The following is a 20,404-nucleotide window of genomic DNA, read 5'->3' on the forward strand; positions in this document are numbered from 1 at the left end:
AGTGTTGCAGGGTAAAACTGGCAACCTTCTGGGAGTTAAAATGAGAGGAACCAAGGCATCCAACTTATAATGTTCCAAATTGTTATTTTGTTTATAAATTACTTTTGCATTTTACAGTGTAGTGTTTTTTTTAAAATAAAAACAAGTGGCCCGTACGGGGATCGAACCCGCGACCTTGGCGTTATTAGCACCACGCTCTAACCAACTGAGCTAACCGGCCAGCTGGTACAGAGAACATGTGGACTGTGGACTTATATGTACTATTTAGATAGAGTGACTTGGACCAGGGTATACTCTGCACCATAACTTTTGACAACAATGACAGAAATGTTTTTTTTTTATGGTATTCTCTCTCTCTAAACGTACACTGAAATAGTACTGCATGTTAGTTAATATCTGATAAGTTAGGTTGCGCACTCACGTGTAACAGAGCCGTAGTACTAGCTCTGAGCATATGGAATGTTGGTAAATTTTATGTGGATCTCCGTAATCATTAAAGATAAGCTACGTTGTGGCACAAGAAACACACTAACAGGAATGTCCTTGCAGGCACACACGAGACTACAACAGGAACATCTTGCTTCTGGTAAGGCGAGTATTTATAGGAATGCAGACTGACACCATCAATCTATATCAATCTGTGGGCAATGGGTGCCAGGATATTACATAACATCGTGACCGCTGCTGCATGTCTCAAGGTCACTGGGTAATACCAATACTATAGAATCTAGGTCCTGGGCAGTCAGTGTCATGTCTCCCGACCGTCCTGCCATCCCAACTTTATTCCCTGGTGTCCTGCTTTTGGGGACACCAGGGAATAGTCCCCCACAATATATTACACTAAAGTCACTAGGACTCTGCAGAAATCACAGAAACTGTGCTCTTTGCATCGTTTGCCCTCAGTGGGTTGGCCTGTATGATTTGGCAAGCAGCCTGGCTAAAATTTACACAAAAACCTGTCAATTCTTTGGGCAGACCCGCACCCTTTAAGCAGCAACAGTGACGCAATTCGCATCACTATCCCGATCCCTTCTACGTCACCGGACTGTGAAGTTAGGAGGTCTGCAGTAGTTAAAGCAGTCATTTCACTTTTGAGTACCCGGTACTTTGATATCCCGGCTTTGTATGTGGTGGCATGGTGGTTAAGCCAAAGATCAATACCCTTACCTCGCAGGTGCCACCACTGTTTTTACTACCCCCTGGCACTTTATCCACCTGGAGCCCATGTCACTGCTGTACTCTCAAGATAAGAACATGGAGGCCTATAGTCTGTAGTGATCTTTTACAGACCAAATTTATCTGATGTGTCAGCAGATGCCTGTTTCTCACAGCATTTGCTAGCTAGCCCATACTTTGTCTGATATATTCTAAATATGTTGGAATATCAGTGAAATCTTCACGTTATCTTCATGCAACACTCAGTGACACTATATTGGTGACAGAGCCACTTTAACGCACTGCCCAGCAACCAGAGCTGTAAGTGTGAGAGCCACCCTATGTCAGCTGCCATGCCTGCGGGGGCCCCCCAAACCTGTCTGGACAGTCAGACTGCTAGTTTCCAAGTAATATAGATAATAGATAAGTATTTTCACATGCTATCTCTCCAGTACAGTCACCTTACCACAGTGCTAATACACCATTCCCGAAGTGTCGGGTCTGTAAGAGCAAATAAATATTTTTAAGAACACATTGAATTAGAGGTATTTTTTTTAAATTAGCTGCAGAATACAAATACCACAGAATGTGGTCTGCAGCTAACTGAAACATAAAATAAGGATAACGAACAATTGGGAGGTTTTTAATTACATGAATACAAATTACAGTCTCGTTTAATATATTTATTTTATATATATATAGTAATATTTTTTTCCTTTTTAATAGTTTGAAAAAAAAAAAAACTATTTGAAAGACTTATCCAAAAATATAAGTTCAAAGATTACATTTGATCATACACAAATATGAGAATATACACAAGGTTGTGTTATGAAGTGTTGAACAATGGTACACAGTGCCCGGCTAGCTCAGTCGGTAGAGCATGAGACTCTTAATCTCAGGGTCGTGGGTTCGAGCCCCACGTTGGGCGTCAGTTTTTATTTTTTTAATTGAATTTCTTCTACTATTTCTTTTACAATTAATATACTGTTTTCAGATTGTTTATACTACTACTACTACTAATAATAATATATATATTTTAAGTTTGATAAAGCCATGCTCTAGACATGTTGTTTCTTGTTTGGTGGAGTTCTCAGTGATGTGCTATGGATAGAAGAGTTGCAGCCCCAGGGCGTGCGTGCGTGGTGACGTCAGACGCCCGGCCCTTTTCTCCCGTGGGAACCTTGGTGACAGGCTCCAGGTCGGGGGGAAGAGGATTGTGTGCGAGGTGTCGCGTTGCCTTGGAGACAGGACGAACAATATGGCGCCCTGACAGCAACACTGCTTTCCAGGATAGTGACCGTCCAGCTAGGCGGGGAGACATGCCAGGACCCTTCTAACGAGCTGCCCTCACTGTGACACCATGAACAGTAAGCACTGAGTCCAAAACAGCCACTTTATAAGACATTTTAAAATTATACTTTTTATTTATTTCTTTTTTTTAAAAAAATTTTTGTCACAAAAATTTTAGGTTTTCCACAAAGTTCACATAAATACTGTATTATAATGCAAAGTGCCATACTATCTTTATTGTCATTCTAATAAGGACCAGGGTGTTTGTTTTTCCATCTTGGATCATATATATATATATAATTATTATTATTTATTTCAGTATTTCAAAAAGAATAATTAAAACTGACAAAGTGGAGAAACCAGACCTACAAGGGGTTTATTTACTAAACTGTGACTTGTGCATGGGAAAAATAAAAACAGACTTGCCAAACTAGCTATGTGAATTTTTAGTCTAAAAATGAAGTCAGGGTGTGTTTCTTTAATAGTGTATCTACCTTTATTGGATTATTAATTCATTAAGATGAATTAAAACTAGCAGAAACTGGACAAATCAGACATACATGGGGGTTATTCACTAAACAGTGACATGTGCATTAAGAACCAGAATGCCAAACTAGCCCAGCTGGAAAAATAGCTGGATTTGACATTTGTTTTCCATCCCCACTATTGTGCATTACTGTTTTTAATTCAGTCATTTAGTAAATAAAAACAACAATTTGTCATTAGTATTGTTGTATGTCTCAATGAAAGCATAGGCACTCCTTACCAGGTAGGTTGTGAACCTGACTCTTTCTTGCCTAATTGAAGTCCAGTGGTAGTAAGTGCTTCCACAATGCCATATTTGACCAATAGAATTATCTGAATTGAAGAAAAGATCTGATGTTGTTCTGATCAAACAAGTCCATTTGCTGATTAATTCAGTCCAGACTTGTGGTGGCAATTATTAAACCCCATTTTATTTAATTATTAAATATTTGTTTTCATGATCTTATTTGTATGAATAAAATATAAGTATTGGCAGTATTATTGCATATTGGATGTCCCCAGAAAATGATATTGCGCAGTATCACTGACTAGGCAATTGTGAACAATGCTGTGTGATTTAATTGATCAAATAAAAAAAAAAAAAAAATCACTGGAGGGAAGTAGGTAAGGCCAGTAAATTTCTTGACTAGTGATTGGGTAAGGGGGAGAGAGCACTGCAGTAACATAAAGCCTAATATTTTTGTGTATAGCACTGTCAATGAGATCAAAAAGGTTCCCACACTAGTATTTTGTAGATGTTCAAACTACGTAATGTTCCTATGTATGGTGACAACAACGGCATAGAGGAAAGACACATGCTGTATGTATACATACTGAATGTACAATTTGGCTGGATCATGAACTCCAAAATTGCGCCTTCCCAGACTACAAGATTTACCTAATGTATTATATTAGATGTACACACATACACGACACACAATATACTACACTACTTTAACCCCTTAAGGACACATGACATGTCTGACATGTCATGATTCCCTTTTATTCCAGAAGTTTGGTCCTTAAGGGGTTAATGAAATATAATGGGTGATAATATATTGTATGTAAAATATGAAGACAAATAATTGGGATTTTTGATTTCTTAGGATATAAAACAGTTTCTAAAATCGGAGAAGGGACATTTTCAGAAGTTTTGAAAACTCTGAGTCTAAAGGACGGGAATTACTATGCATGTAAAAAAATGAAACAGCTTTTTAAAAGGTACGTAGATCCATTGTTTCATGAACATCACATCTGTTTCGTATTGCTCCATTATTGATAATATCATGTCCTGAAATTATATACAGTATCCACCAGGGACGAGGGGAGGGGGAAGAACAAAGGTGTAATGTTTTCTATATTGTGGGGACATTTTATTTAAATTGATCTCTTTCTGCCTCAAGAAAGACCAGCAAGAAGGTCACTTGAATAAAAAGTGTATTTGGTGTTTTAAACAAATAGAAAATGTTGATCATAACACAACCACTTTACCGTCATTATTGAGACCTTCTTCCTACAGATTCCTTTAATGAGAGCCAATGATGTTTCTTTATGGACGTCTCATTTTATACATGAATGTCTTAGCCAGGTCATATTCATTATGCCTGTCATACCCACTGGGGAAGCTTTGATGGTTCTTTCTTGCTCAACCAAATTTTGTCTTGTTTATATTTAAGACAGCATTGCATATACATTAGACATTTTTATAAGAAGGTCATGTTCGAATATTTGTCACTTCAGCTCGTATTGTTTCAATGTATTTATTAATGAGTTTTTTTTTTTATGAAATGCCACAGATCCACGTCCTTTTATGTGATGTATATCTTTAGATAATGACTATTTGTTCTATAACCAGCTTTCTAATTCCTTTAATTACTGTGCAATTAGCCTTGTTTTTAATTATTCCTGCGTACTACTGTGAGCAACTACCTAAACATGCTGCCCCTGTGACTCTCCAAAATATTAGCTTTTTAAGATGCTTTGCTTAGTATCCTATTTGTAAACTAGCCCATTAAATACTGGATTTGAGACTACATGCAACATGTTTTTTTTCCCCCTTAATTGGTCTGATTTCTGCCAAAGAAAAAAATCACAGTACAATCACCCAGGTTTGTATTCCAAGCCAGAAGATGGCACTGTTGTCCTTAAAAGCAGGTCCTTATTTTTACCTGGCCATTTGTTTAATAGGCAGGCCTTGGGTCTTTTGTAATCTCTGGGCCATGTTTCACCTTGCATGACTTTCTTCCTTTGATATTTGTAGAATGAGGTCCCTCTGAATGGTGTTGACACCACAGCAGATATTGATCAAGCCTCATTGTTTGAGAAGGTATACATTAGACTAGTGGTCCTTTTGCAAATGTTTGTGTGTTTTAATGCCCATTCTGCACCATGCACCACCTGAAAAAATGTCTATTGATTTGCCTCTTTTTGTTTTTGTTACCCGTCGGGTGAGGTTTGCAAGGGTGGGATAGTCAAATGCAATTCACTTTGCTCACAAAGGTTTGATTCTTGTGGTCAAACACTGAAGGTGTAAATGTATAACTAAGCAAGGTTGTTCTTGCAGAAGCCTTTGAAAATGAGATATGGTCAGACCTGTTTTCTCCCTATCTCTTGTTTGTGCTGTGTGGATTGATGTCTATGTTGACATTTACACAAAGATGCCTGGCTTTTGATACATAAGATGTTAAATGTAATTGATAACTGATTTGCGCAAATGTTGATTTTTGTATTTCAGCACTGAACAGGTTAATAACCTGCGAGAAGTACAAGCTCTGAGGCGACTGAGTCCACATCCAAATATTCTAATACTACATGAAGTTGTCTTGTAAGTAACTATGTGCAGACATAGATTAAAAAAAAAAAAACAGATCAATAGTAAATCTGTCTCCCTATATCCTAAAATTAATTGCTATGAATTACAACTAACTATATATATATATATATATATATATATATATATATTAAGGGTTAATGATTGCTTTAATACTTTTATATAACTCAGATTGTTAATGTTTTTTTTTATTTTAAGTGTTGATATTTGTGTTTTATTTCATGTGTATATCTCAGATTGAATGTGTGAATTGCATTTGTTTGTTTTCTGTTTTTACAGTGATAGAAAATCTGGTTGCCTTGCTCTGATATGTGAACTTATGGACATGAATATTTATGAGTTAATTAAAGGTAACATAAATTATTTCACTAATAAGCCACTAGTAGCCTGCCCCTTCCTTATTGCACAGCTCTGAGTGCACTGTAGAAGTTGTGGATGTGAACACGTAATTTGGCTGTAGGACAGCTGTCTGCAATCCTGGCACTATAACCACTATAGCAGGCAGTAGGCGTTATGGTGCTTAAAGTGCTCCTTTATAACCCAGGAAGGAAAATAAGGAATTTTCAATAGTGCAGAATAGGATATGACAAGGTAGAGTTCAAATGTAAGCAGTATGGTTCATTGGATTGAATGCAGAGTTTCCATTCACCATTCACTTTGTAGGTGGATCTCAGTCAGACTCCAAACATTGATAACCCCATAGTTTGCAATTCTTGTACATACCACCGTTAGTTTGTTTGGAGAAGCTGGTCAACAAAAGCAGGTACTGTAAAGGACAACCTTTCGCAAACAAAGGAGTGAAAAATCTGCTTCAATCTAGGAGAATGCGTCCCATGGCCTGGAAATAAACATTGGTCAGTTTAATCTGCACAATTAGAGGTCTTCCTTTGTCAAAAAATAAATGAAATTTTACCTTTTTATTCCATTGCGAATAGGTCGCAGACAACCATTGCCTGACCATAAAATCCGAAATTACATGTACCAGCTTTGCAAGTCACTTGAACATATACACAAGTAGGTAACAATTCAGAATACATCGTCATTCCTAAATAGTTGGTTATAGTGTGGTATTATGTATTTATAAAGAACCAGTTATGTCTGTTACACATGGAGGAACGCAGGACTCTGTCTTCCTGAATTGGTTGCAATTTAATTTGCTCAAAATTGTATCCATACATCATTGCAGCCACACACATGGTAAATGTATTCAACTACTTCAGATATTTGCTTAAAGGAGCACTATAGTGCCTGGAAAACAAACTTGTTTTCCTGGCACTATAGGGTTATTAGGTCACCTCTTCAGCCACTTACCTTAATCCAGCGCCGGGCTACCTCGGCGCTGGTGACCTCTCCTCCCCCTAGAGACGCGCGCATTCAAACCGCCCATAGGAAACCATTACTCAATTCTTTCCTATGGACGTCTAGCGTGTTCTCAATGCGATTTTCGCATTGAGGATTGCGGAAGCGGCCTCTAATGGCTGTCAGGGAGACAGCCACTAGAGGCTGGATTAACCTTCAATGTGAACATAGCAGTTTCTCTGAAACTGCTATGTTTGCAGCTGCAGGGTTAAAACTAGGGGGACCTGGCACCCAGACCACTTCATTGAGCCTGTAGTGGTCTGGGTGCCTATAGTGGTCCTTTAATGTTAGATAATGGATATACTCTCCTTGTATGTGTTTGGATAATTAGTGTCACATACATCATTTTGGAATGAATGCTCAAGGTCACGCGTATGCCATTTTTATGTAGAACCTTGTGTGCGTTAGTGCGCTTGAAGCACCGTGGGATGAAAAGTGTATGTGGTTTTTTTTGTGTGTGTTTTTTGGGGGGAGAGGGGGTGGATTTTGGATTGTCCTTTGGCAATTCTATGTTTAATCTATACATTTGATGGCAATTAAATTAGTACATTGCATTAATAAAATGTGACACATTTAATGAATAGTGACACATTACACATTAAACTTGTAAATTATGGCAGCCCTGACTTTTTAATTATATGGCAAAAAAAGGCAAAATGTAAGGAGCATTGTTCTTGAACTCCAGATTTATTTCACTAAATGTGTTTTTTTTTTGTATTTTTTTTTTTCTGTTTTAAAACACACTAGAAATGGCATCTTTCACCGAGATGTGAAACCAGAGAATATTCTTATTAAGGTGAGAAACCTGTTTATGTTCAACATAGATATAGATACAGCTTGTTTGAAGGGACACTATAGAGTCAGGAACACAAACATGTATTCCTGATCCTATACTGTTAAAACCATCTAGCCCCCCTTGTTCCCTCCCCCGTACCCTCCTAAATATAGTAAAATCTTACTTTTGTTCAAGTCTGCAGCTGCTGGCTCTGCCCCTGATCTGCCTGCTTGGCTGACATCATCACAAGGGATTCTCTGAGCCAATCAAATAAGCTGTAGTTGTTCTGGTGACTATACACAGAATATGATCAAAATTTCAACTGCAGTCCTTCTAGGCAGTGGAGGTTAGTGGACATAGTGAACAAACAGTGGCTTTCAGATATTCAAAAGGTAGATCTGCATGATCGGAGCAATGTACAAATCCAGATAGGAATATTAAGGCTAAACTAGCTGATCTGTAAAAATAATTCAAAGACCTGCTAAATGCACTTCATGCTACAAGTGCTCCCTGGAACTATGTCCCTGCACATAATTGCTTATAATTGCAGCTATCAGTATTAAGTGTAGCAGCTATAAGCACACTCCCTAACTGAGACATATCACAAGAGGAAGCTGCCCACCCAAGCATTTGTACATACCGTGCACACTATACAAGTCCTTTCCTAAATTAACAGGCTATCCCCGCTATTATCCGCTATCATCGTAGGCACCCGCATTTTATCTGCTGCGCAGAATTATTGCTTGTTGCTGAACTACATGTCCCATAAACCTCTGTTGGTAAGGAATCTAGGAGATCCATTAATGTTATGCATCTATTTTTAAGGTATTATCAGTATACTGCGTGCACATTTAAAGAGACACTGTACTCACTATAACCATTTCATGTCATTGAATTGGTTATAGTGCCTGGAGTTTCCTGGCACTCTCCCTCCATTCAGTGTTAAACCACTTTAGAGCAGTTTAACACTAAATAAAGACCCTGGACACCCACAGTCTGACCCCTTCTGGAGGTGTGGCTAATGCAGAGATTACACACTAACTTGTTGTCATACCCATTCATACCATCAGTTGGAGCTCTGATAGGCTGAAAGAAGTAAGCTGACACTCTCAGCCAATCACAACTGTCCATTGCAGTTCAAGCTTCCTCATTAGCCAAAACAGCACAGATGGGATGGGGAGCTGCTAGGTACTCATTTAGCATTAAAACACAAAAAGTAAAAAACTGTTTAATGCTGAATGAAATAATGGTACAATGAGATTACAGACACTGCAACCAGTTTAAGGAGTTGAAGCGGACACAGTGCCTACAGTGTCCCTTTAATACTTTCCAAATGTGTTTTCCAAGTCTGACTCGGTCAGATTCCTTCACTTTGCTGAGTGTTCATTTTAGCAACTTGCTGAATGTGTAGAGATTCATGATTTGATAAGAAATTGTGCCTGTAAATTCTATACAATGTTGTTTTGCATAACAACAATAAATGTGCCGAATGTGCAGACCTGGCATTCAAATTTTCACGTAACCTGCAAAACACAGTCAACTGAAGACATTTCTTTTAAAGTGGCTTTTTTTTTTTTACTTGTGAAAATATCAAATTCTGTTTCTGTTTTGTATTTTCTATTCTCTAATTCCACATTCTTTAACATTATGTCCCAGCTTTCTAAAAGTCAACTAAAAGCCCATTCAGAATGTTCTACGTTTATATACTCCCTTCATTTACACAATTAGAAAATGGATCCATTATAGACAGATTTCCCAAAATTCCATGATCCCCCTTATATTAATATATTTAGTTGCTATTCTCCTGGAAAAGATCATATTATCCAGTAATGTCAGTTTGTGAGTCAATTCAAGCAACTGATACAAAATCTGTGGATGACATCATTAAAGCGGCTCTGACATGTCTTTGTATTTCATAAAGATTATATCTTTATGGAATACTAATGCTGATTACATTTATAAAGTTGTCCAGGTTGAAGAAAAAAAATAAAAAAGACTATAAAGTCTATCAAGTTCAACCTTGAAACCCATTCTCCTTGCAATACTCCACCATAGTTTATCTGTAGAAATGAGTGCCTCTGAAGCCTGGAGAGAGATCCAAGTGCTTCTGAAAATGAATCTCACAATCCGAAATTTTAGAAGTCACTCTGTAATTCAGGTTTATCACCTGGTAACGGAGTAGAAAACTGACATACCAATACTGGAACCCCTTTGGTCATGCAGGATTTCCATAGTTGATTAGAAGTTCTGGACATAATCCCAAAGCTTTAAAGTGGCAGAGCTTAGGCAAGATTAATGTTTCAGTCGCCAATCAAATTTACCCACAATACTCTGTAAAATCAATATCGCAAAAGGGCAAACAGCAGACATCATAGGCTGAGAAGAACAAAATGGCTGCTCCCGGATATTTATGTCCAAACACAAGGAAGAAAATATAATAGATATAAATATAGGCAAGTGGTAAGGTAGGGAGTATAATCATTGAAACAGGGATTTAATGATATGGGAGACAAGGTGGATTGACTAGAACCACTTATTGAAAGTACTTGATTAGCCTGACCCACAAGTGGCTATAACTTCTCATTCAAAGAGCAATAATGTCCTCTACCGTAAGGCTCAAATGACTCCTTTACATAGCTAAGTCCTTTCTTGCAGAAAAAGTTAGCATAGGCATTCTTTATGAGACAATGATGATTAAAATAGAGGAGTCTCTGAGAAATAAAGGAGCAGTCCCAGTATTCGGCAGCATTACCCAAAATTGTCAGTAAAAGTCTGCTGTGGCCTTGTAGAACCTGTCCGGTAAGGATTTGTATAGTTTGCACGCCATACAAATATATTTGAATGGGCAGAGGATTAAATATAGCTTCCTCCTGTGACATCTTTCAGTGGGGTGTGCGTTTCTAAAAACACAACAGATCAAGTTTTTAAAGGAAAACCCATTACTTTTTGACATTTCTCCACTGAATGAAACATTTAAAATTACCAGTATCTTTTTTGTTTTTTTGTTTTTCAAGAATATTAAAGGTTTTAGCAATTGACATCAATGCAATGTGTGCCTGGATTAAATTGTGAAGGAGGTACAAAAACATTGTTTCTGTTTCTTCACATCCACGTACGTATTCACTGAACACAGAACTTGACAGGGAACTAAAATGGACGCACTCATTCCCAGGATAGAGTTAAATATAGCAGCGTTTCATTTTATTTTTCCAACGATAATTTTTTTACATTTTTTTTTTTTTTTTTTAATTATTAGATATAGGGGCCAAGTAAACACAATAATAAAATTATTTGGAATGTTGTGGTTCACCTTTATGACACCTGCACATGTTATACCTGCTTTCCTATTTCAAACATGTGGCTCTACAATAGCAAAAGTTCTGGAAGCAGCCAGCTTGGGGACATATCCAGGCCAAAAAAAAATGGAATGTCAGTTGCACTACGTTCGTTTTATTGACTGACTTCACTATTACTGCTGTTACACATGGATTATGATTATGGCAGATAATTTCTTCTATCCTTACAGCAAGACCGCCTAAAACTTGGTGATTTTGGATCGTGCCGCAGTGTTTATTCAAAGCAGCCATACACCGAATATATTTCCACTCGTTGGTACCGTGCCCCAGAGTGCCTTCTTACTGATGGGTATTACACGCACAAAATGGACATTTGGAGTGCAGGCTGTGTCATGTTTGAAGTTTCCAGGTAATCCATAAAACACATTTCTGAAATATATATAGTTCCTCTTAAAATTACACAAAGATACGGACAATACAAGAGAGACACTAAGCACCAAAGCAACTTTAGTGTATAGATTTTGTCCCTGCACTTTCACTGCTCAATTATCGGTCATCTAGGAGTTAAATAGAGACTCTAAGCACCGGAACCACTACAGCTTCATGGGGCTTAATGTCCTTGCAGTTTAGCAGCTTAATCACCTCTTTTAAAAAAAAGCAGTGTTTCCTTTGCTGCCTAACACCCCCTTTAGAGCCTGTCACTTAGACAGCCAGTAGAGTGGCTTCCTGGTTGTGTTTCTGATACCTTTGCAGAATCAATGTGCGCATGGAGATGCCGAATGCTCCCCATAGAGATGTATTGAGTCAATAAATCTCTTTGAGGTGATGCTAGTGGGCACAGCACAGTGCTTGTCAAGCATTCACACTATCCCCCTCCACCCCAATGCATCCCTATGGGAAGCATTGGATTGGCTGAGATCATCAGTACTGGTGATATTAGCTACTGAAGCTATGGCTATGGTTAGACTGTTGTGAGTAAAAAGTATTTTAATTTTTTTTTTATCTTGTTTGTTTTCTTTTCTTAATATCACGTGGAGGAGGGGTGGTTCAATAATCTAACTGGGCAGTGCAACACTTTAATGTTAGGAATACATTTTTGTACTCCTGACGTTCGTGTTCATTTAGTTAATGTGTGCATTCTAAGTAAGTATCGTTTGTGCAAAATAGAAGGTGTAGTTAATATTCAGGGGATTGATCGTTCCATAGAGTGTAGGTAGACACTGATACATAGGCAAGAAAACTCTTGAGCTTGCTCCAGACGATAGGATCTAGTGTTTCCCCCATCATTATGCTAATTTTTATTAGATAAGGTACTTTTCACTGAAGTTTCTATCCAGTCAATCTTGAAGATATTAATTTTCTTGAAACTGTGTTAGTTGTGGTATATTGTTTCTAAAGGTGAAGTATTCTGGTGCAGACTACCATTGCTAATTTAAGAGTTTCTTGTTTGTTTGTTTTTGAAATTCCAGAGTAGAACATTTAACAAAACTTATTAAGGAGCTAAGTGATGTTCAAGCAACATTGGATGGGACCAAATAAAAATGCATCAATAAGCAGGCCCATATAGACTTTGGTACAAATCCTCCTAATATTAAGGCAGCAGCTACAAAGTGTACAATAAGAAAGTGCAGTAAAATTCATTTGTTACTTTCCTTGGAGAGAAGTATGTGTAGTTTAAGATTTTAAGGGGCATTTTTCTGGGTTTAAAGAAGGTTCTTATGGGCTTTGAGAACAATGGAGTTGTCAATGATAGGAAAGTGTAGCCATAAATAGGCTAGGAGCTGTGCGGGTCCAGTCTAATGGTCCAAGTCTTACAGTGTGGATAGAACATGCAGTAAGGGTTGTTTAACCCCTTAAGGACACATGACATGTGTGACATGTCATAATTCCCTTTTATTCCAGAAGTTTGGTCCTTAAGGGGTTAAGAGATCAGATCATTTCAAAATGGTGGTTGCTGTAAAAATTGTATAGCCAACTAGAATGTCTACCAACATTGGTATGTGCCTCAACACTTAAAGCAGAGTATCAACTGCATGCAAGGTCAAAGACAATGAGAGAAGAGTGGGCATCCCTTAACAAGGGTTACGTGGTCATTAGTGTCAAGCCAGAAGTAGGAAGTATCAATTTTCAAGGTATAGGATATTAAATATCATGCCTTGTTTGAACACAATAGAGTAGACTATCGTATAAGTGCTGCCAAAAATAATAATCATATCTGCCTGAATGTAAAATCACAACTGCAGTTATCTTAGAATAATGAAGGCTCTGTGTATGCCAATAAAAATAGCTTTATCTGCAGCAGAAAGCCAGACATGATTGTGTTTTCTATCCAAATAAAGCCATAAATGGCCGTATTATTATTTCCATTTTTAGTCTTCATCCACTTTTTCCTGGATCAAACGAGCTGGACCAAATATCTAAAATCCACGATGTGCTGGGTGCACCAGATTCTGCAGTACTGAGAAAATTCAAACAGTAAGTTCCTCTGAAGCAACGTTGAAATAATATATATTAAAGGGACACTATAGTCCTTATAACAACTACAGCTTAATGCAGGCTTTTTGCTGTAAACACTGAATTTTCAGAGAAAAGTATATTCGCAATGCCTAAATAAGGCAGGGGGGAGCTGCTAAATAGTTTTTAAACACTAAATGCTGAGGAATACACGTTTGTTTTCCTGACCATATAATGTTCCTTTAATATACACACCATATATTGTGAAAGAAAGTGGAGATTGGTTGTCGTCATCTAACACTAAATTTACAAGATCCCTGCAGAGTTTTGGCCAATTTTGATGGACTGGAACAAAGGCTTATTTAGAGAATCTGCAAGTAGTAATTGCAATATGTGCTCATACCTTTTTAAATATCATAGCCACAATTTTTCTGCTTAACCATGGTAACTAAACTAATGTGAAAGCACCTCCCTTCTAGTATCCATGTTTTAATTGTAATTCCAGTGAGAGTTCAGCCTTTCTCTCCCTGGAGAATGCAGTTAGCAGCTTTGATGATAACAGGACTAACTGGGTTTTCTGACCTTACGCTTAGTTACCTGGGCTAAGCAGGATGATTCCAGTTGAGACATGCATCGGCAGAAACCTGGACGATCTGTTCCCAAGAGATAAGGGATTGAAAGGGGCATTGTGAGCATTGTTACAGATGAATTTTACTTGATTATGTTACAAAACTTTCATCGCACACTCACTGGAAAACAGGACTTTGCAAGCCAAATTTTTCCAATTACACCACAGACTCTATCTCAGAAAACATCAATTTGGTGGCATTCTGTATTGGCATTAGCATTGCAGGCTAATGGAAGAAGCATTTCACTTTATGATAACCACTGCGTATTACAGTTCGCAATGAGCATGTATACCCCCTGACCTTTTAAAGGGACTGCACTGTGTTCAAGTCTCATTGCTTCTCTTCTCCTAGTGACTAGATGGGGTTTTAATCTGGCATTTGCTGTTTATAGTCAGGCTTTTTTTTCTCTCCTTCTGCCTTTATGCATGATTAGCTCTCTCCAATCCGGTGCTTCTCATAAAGATGCATTGGAGATGTAGGGCACATGCGCAGCAGTTGCTGTGCTCTGCCAATCACATCCTTCTTATAGAGAAGCATTTAATACAAACCATAATGACACTAGAAATGAAGGCCTTTAAGGTCTCAAGTAGGGAGTCCCTTTAGTGTCTGTCTGACTGACATGTACAAGAGGTATGATTTCTGGACAAATGTAAACATTCAAAATGGCCATGGTTTACATTGTCCAAAAAAAAAAAAAAAAAAAAAAGGTAGAAGGAAGGGAGAATATATGCACCAAAGCAAATACATTAAAATGTAATTGCCTTAGTGCTTCAAGTGTACCTTTTTTTTTTTTTTTTGGAGGGAGGAATATACAGTAATCCAGTTTTAGAATATAGAGAAGGTGTGATTTATCACAATGCAGTCTGATGCTACAGATAAATTAGCAGATGGCTTCTAAAGGGACCTGGATTATTCTGCTTTTATTGTGGCGGTGAATATAGTATGTGTTGCTTTTTTTTGTCATTGGCTAAACATATTTAGATTTACCACCGAATTCTGGCCGTTCCATTGTTCTGAAAACCTCATATTCTCAGCAGAGGATTAACAGGATAAACAGGTCACCCCCTTCTGAAAATACATGAATAAAACTACCATGTTTCTTTTTTTCATGAAAAAGGAGAGCTGCTTTAAGCACTAATGTTTCTTTCACGGGTGTCAATATCACAATCCAATCTGCCGTAACGCCATATGATGCATTATTTTTATATTGCAGGTCAAGAGCAATGAATTTTGATTTCCCTCCCAAGAAAGGAATCGGCTTAACAAAGCTATTACCGAACATCGTCTCATTTGAATGTTTGTCCTTGTTAAATGCGATGGTAGAATATGATCCCGAGCAAAGAATTAGTGCCACAGAAGCTATGCAACATCCTTACTTTGCAGAATCCAGGTAGCACTGCATGAAACACTTAGTAGTTAGGTACATTCGATACTAATTATCCTAGTTTTGGATAATTTTCTTTATTATTAAATAGTATGTTTGTATATACTGAGGCTGTAGCTTTTAAAAAAAAAAAAAACCCTCTTTAAAGACTTATTTCCATTACTGTACAGATAAACAGGTTAATCAGACACATCAACCTCAAGGTGTTTAAAAATGCATTACTTTTACTTAATCCTTGCAAAATTTCTATCTATACATTGCATACATACATTACATACATTCTCTCTCTCTCTCTCTCTCTCTCTCTCTCTCTCTCTCTCTCTCTCTCTCTCTCTCTCTCTCTCTCTCTCTCTCTCTCTCTCTCTCTCTCTCTCTCTCTCTCTCTCTCTCTCTCTCTCTCTCTCTCTCTCTCCCTTTAAGGACCAAACTTCTGGAATAAAAGGGAATGTGTCCATTAAAATTTTTAATTTCTATATAAAACTAGCTATTGTGGAGTAAACATCTTATTAGGCTTAACCAGCCATTGGCTGAGGGTGGATTTGAGTTATATTGAACATCAGCTGTTAAGCAAGTGGTTGCCTCATATATTACACCTGATGTATATTTTAACACCCAGAAGCCCAGTGAGCATAAAAGGAGTTTGAATAGGAGTGGACAACTTCCTGCATACATTTCTGTATGCCGCTGCTGATAGCACTGAGCTACTGCTGGCTGTGTAACTGTCAGAGAGAGAAAGAACTGGTGCAGCCTTTCAATTGTGTCTGGATGTGCTATGCGTACTACAACAGACATTAAAGTTGCACACAGGCTTAAAATAAAAATAAAAATCTCCAGAATAAATCCTTTTATAAAGAGTCTGCAGGTACAGTTTATTTGCACCATAACTACTTCAGGAAGATTAAGAAATTATGGTACTTCCAGGAAAGGATTTGCTAGTTAGCTTGTCTTGCCTTGGTGGGAATGAGGCATCTTATCCAGAGGTCCCAGCTGGACAGCCCTGCACTTTCCCAATAAATAAACTTGCCTCTTCAGTTTACATTGATTTTCATTTAGGCTGACCTGTTCTATTGCCACATGCCCTCTGAATCATTTTGTAACCCATAACAGTCATGGAGGATTTAAAAATTGTGCTGCAATGTCAGGATTACCTCAGCACCGTGGAAAAAAATTGTTAGATCATGAAGTGGCTATTACAGCTAAACGTTTGCTTGGTTGAAGACAACTATTTGTTTGTTGGAGTTCTAAACTAAAGATAAATTATCACGGTAATTTAGTGTGTTGTTTTTTTTTTTTAACTCTAGGCACAAAGAACTTTTATTGAAGCAGTTTTGGTGTATGTGCCCCGGCAGTCTCTCTGCTTAATTTCTTTGCAATTTTGTAGTTAAATGCATATGACTGCATTGAGAATACAAATGCAAATTGCTAAGTTCATAGTGTCCTGTAGCAATTTAGATCTCTGGCTCCCTTCAAGTGCATGGAAAAAGATTGATTGACTTACCTTTCTTCCATTGTGACACTGCTTTCTGCAGACACCCCAGCTCCAATCCAGCGCTTGTGTCAAATTGCTGCTCTAGGCAGTCTAGTTTGACTCGGTTCTCGATGTGGAAGTGCCCCAATGGGTGTCTTCCTGACAGCTACCAGAGGTGTATTAACCCTACAATAGAAACACTGCATCTAGACCACTTTGTTGGTCCTTTAAATCACTTTAATATACAGCTCTAGTCACACTTCCCCTGGCTGTGACTCACACAGCCTCAATGAAAAAAGTGTTTCATATTCAATCAGATCTTACAGAACAGTGTGTTTAAATTAGGATTTTTATTTTATCGCCTGCTCTGTTATTTGAACTTTACTCACACACAGGCAACTCCTGCAGGCTCTCGCAGGTACTAACAGAGCAGGAGATAAGAAATTCTAAATGAAATAAAATGTGCAATAAAGAAAGATAACAATTAGAACTCTCTTTACAGGAAATGTGTAGGGAGACTGTAGGACACAAGCAGGGGAGGTGTGGCTAGGGCTGCATAAATAAAGTGAATTAATTCCTAAATGGCAGAGAATTGAGCAGTGAGACTGCAGGGGTATGATGTATACACCAAAACCATTTCATTAAGCTAAGTTATTTTGGTGCATAGTTTCCCTATAAGACTACATCACAGGAATCCCAAGTACGGCCATAGTAATACTAAGCTAGTATATTTGAATAAAAATCTTGTACATGCTCTACCTCCATTTCTGACCCAAATGTCTAACTTTAGAGCCTTAGAGAAACAAACTCTGCACCGTCAACTAATGCAAACAGAGAAGGCAAACAGTACAAGCTCCATGAGCTATTTGCTTCGGATTGCAGGACAGGATCGAAGGCAGGTAAACTTTCCAATTTACAAATATTAAGCCCTTATTTGAATGTGAGATGACAATATCCGTGTTACAGTTTCTGGTTCATGCTAGTTTGTTTCAAACAACAAGTTGATCATTTACTTCCCTAAATTAGTCTATTTTGTTTGGAAAGACGTTTCTAATAAATTAACTTGTGACATTAATTGGGGGTTGTTTAAAGAGACAAGAACATTTAAGGTATGTTGTAAGACAATGAGGATCTGGTTATTTTATTTTGGCGGCTACTAAATATTTATTTCCCAGTACTTCCTATATGACAGGGGGTTTAAGAGGACGCATTGCAGACAACCTGCACCTCTCAGTGGTTTATATTAAACTAGTTTTAGATCACCCAAAGCTGTTACTGTAGTACCTAGTAATTGATACCATTCAGGGAACACTATAGGGTCAGGAACAAAAAAAACTGTATTCCTGATCCTATAGTGTTAAAAACAATATCAGGCCCCCCTAGATATAGTAAAATCTTACATTTATTTAGGGCTGCTGGTACTGGCCCTGTCCCGATCTGCCTCCTTGAGTAACATCAGAAGTGATGATCTCTGCCAATCACACTGGTTTTCTATAGGAAAGTATTGGCTTGTTTAATTTAGTCAATTCCGATGATCTCAGCCAAGGAGGTGGGCTGTGGGTGGAGCCAAACACCACCCTGGCCAATCAGCATCTCCTCAGTGATGCATTGAATCAATGCATCTCTATAAGGAAAGTTCAGGGTCTCCATGCAGAGGGTGGAGACACTGAATGTCAGTGTCACAGGAAGCACCACTAGTAGCCATCTGAAGAGTGTCCCTAGGATGGAATGTTACCACCGCCTTTTATTTGAAAAGCGTTTTTACTGCAAAAAGCCTGCAGGGACTGACTATACTCACCAGAACAACTGCCTTTAGTTCTGGTGACAATAGTGTCCCCTTAATTTTCTGTCATTGCGAAGCGATAGTGTTTAGAATAGCATATGAGGCAGAATAAGTCCATATTAACAGTGGTTGGATTTTGTAGAGGTTGTGCTTATAGGGGTAACTGATTTTTGGTACATACAATATTTATTCTGTACTTATGGGTGGGTCCAGCAGTTCTCGAAAGATAAATACAAAGAAAGGGGAAAAAAAACAAAACAGGCTAAATAGCAAATTAAAGTTATACTCTATTTTACAGCACATCCCGAAGTCACTACCTGAACCAACTATCAGACATCACAGACCTACCTTCCCAGTGGAGCTGCCAAAACTCAATGTTTCTGGAGTAGGCAAGACTGTAAGCTACCCTACGCTTAAGTTCCAGTCTGTCTTTCCAACTGCTAGCAATAACGGAAAACTCTCGAACATACCACACTTCAAATATTTTGACACAAAGGTAAACCTAAATACTTTAACAACTTAAAGGCAGGGACTGTGGTGTTGTGCATTTAATTTCATAAAGCGTAATTCAATACACTTAGAATTGTCAGGAATTCAGTTCTCAAATTTAAGGACGAAAACAGCCACGCTGCCACCATAACTGACTTGGGTATTATTCTAATTCAACAATTTATTGATGAATAATTACAATATTCCAATTTTATATCAACAGTATGAAAAGACCCAGCATGAGAAAGTCCTACTCAAGCCATACCACTTGCCTTCTATTGAAAGAAAAGGAGGAGGGGTTTGACGTCTTTTGTTTCAGCCATCTTTGATTTCAGATACGGTCATGGAGACATACCAGCCAAAGCTAGTTATGGGAAAAAAAGGCTCCTTAAGGTTTTCGTGTTTTCATTTTAAATAAATACTCTGCTCAGTTGATTTGTCACATGCACTTTACATTGTTAATCTGACTTGTACATATATTCTTTCGGTTGAGTTTTTGACTTTGTTAATTTTCCAAGACTGTTATAAAAAAATAAATAAAATGTATTCATATTAAATATGAACAGTTAAATACCCTGTCATCAAATGACTTACACAATCTTCATTTTGGGGATCTTTGTGTCATGTCCTACCTTTAGGTTTTTTGTTCCAAATACCAATTATCAAAAAATGTGTTTCGGTTTTCCACTAGATGTTTCATTTGGCATCTAAGCAGGGAATACATTTTGTTAATACAAACATACGGCTAGGCTTGTCCAAAGTTTATTTACAGGCCCATTTAAAAAAGTGTGAGTTGTAACAAATTAAAAGTGATTTAGGCCAATATAACAAAATTGGAGGCATTCTCAAGTCTGCTTTGATCTAAAATGTCCAACAGTTCGCACTTTTGGGATGAACTCTCGTCAACAGAAGACCGTTCCATATTAAATTAACAATTTGTTGGATTACTTATTTTTAGGGTATAGTA

At 37.8% G+C, this 20,404-nt stretch overlaps 1 protein-coding gene and 2 non-coding genes across 4 annotated transcripts; 2 read left to right on the forward strand and 1 right to left on the reverse strand.

Moving 5' to 3' along the window:
• Nucleotides 1-146: 146 nt before the first annotated feature.
• TRNAI-AAU (transfer RNA isoleucine (anticodon AAU)) lies at nt 147-220 on the reverse strand. Its single transcript has one exon. It is a non-coding gene; the product is annotated as a tRNA-Ile (tRNA).
• A 1,790-nt stretch (nt 221-2,010) lies between these two features.
• On the forward strand, nt 2,011-2,083 carry TRNAK-CUU (transfer RNA lysine (anticodon CUU)). Its single transcript has one exon. It is a non-coding gene; the product is annotated as a tRNA-Lys (tRNA).
• Nucleotides 2,084-2,342: 259 nt separating this feature from the next.
• MOK (MOK protein kinase) lies at nt 2,343-19,946 on the forward strand. 2 transcript variants are annotated; one of them, XM_063440519.1, is made up of 12 exons: nt 2,343-2,522; nt 4,077-4,191; nt 5,705-5,794; nt 6,080-6,150; nt 6,736-6,814; nt 7,907-7,955; nt 11,461-11,639; nt 13,604-13,705; nt 15,527-15,703; nt 17,956-18,064; nt 19,247-19,444; nt 19,661-19,946. In XM_063440519.1, the coding sequence occupies exons 1-12, from the start codon at nt 2,516-2,518 to the stop codon at nt 19,739-19,741; spliced, it is 1,257 nt and encodes a 418-aa protein (XP_063296589.1). In that variant the 5' UTR covers nt 2,343-2,515; the 3' UTR covers nt 19,742-19,946. The 2 variants fall into 2 exon arrangements, with proteins under 2 accessions (XP_063296589.1, XP_063296590.1); XM_063440520.1 differs by lacking the exons at nt 2,343-2,522; nt 4,077-4,191 and adding an exon at nt 5,226-5,296.
• Nucleotides 19,947-20,404: the final 458 nt, after the last annotated feature.

Source organism: Pelobates fuscus, chromosome 13 (assembly GCF_036172605.1).
Source record: "Pelobates fuscus isolate aPelFus1 chromosome 13, aPelFus1.pri, whole genome shotgun sequence".
Lineage (NCBI taxonomy): Eukaryota > Metazoa > Chordata > Amphibia > Anura > Pelobatidae > Pelobates > Pelobates fuscus.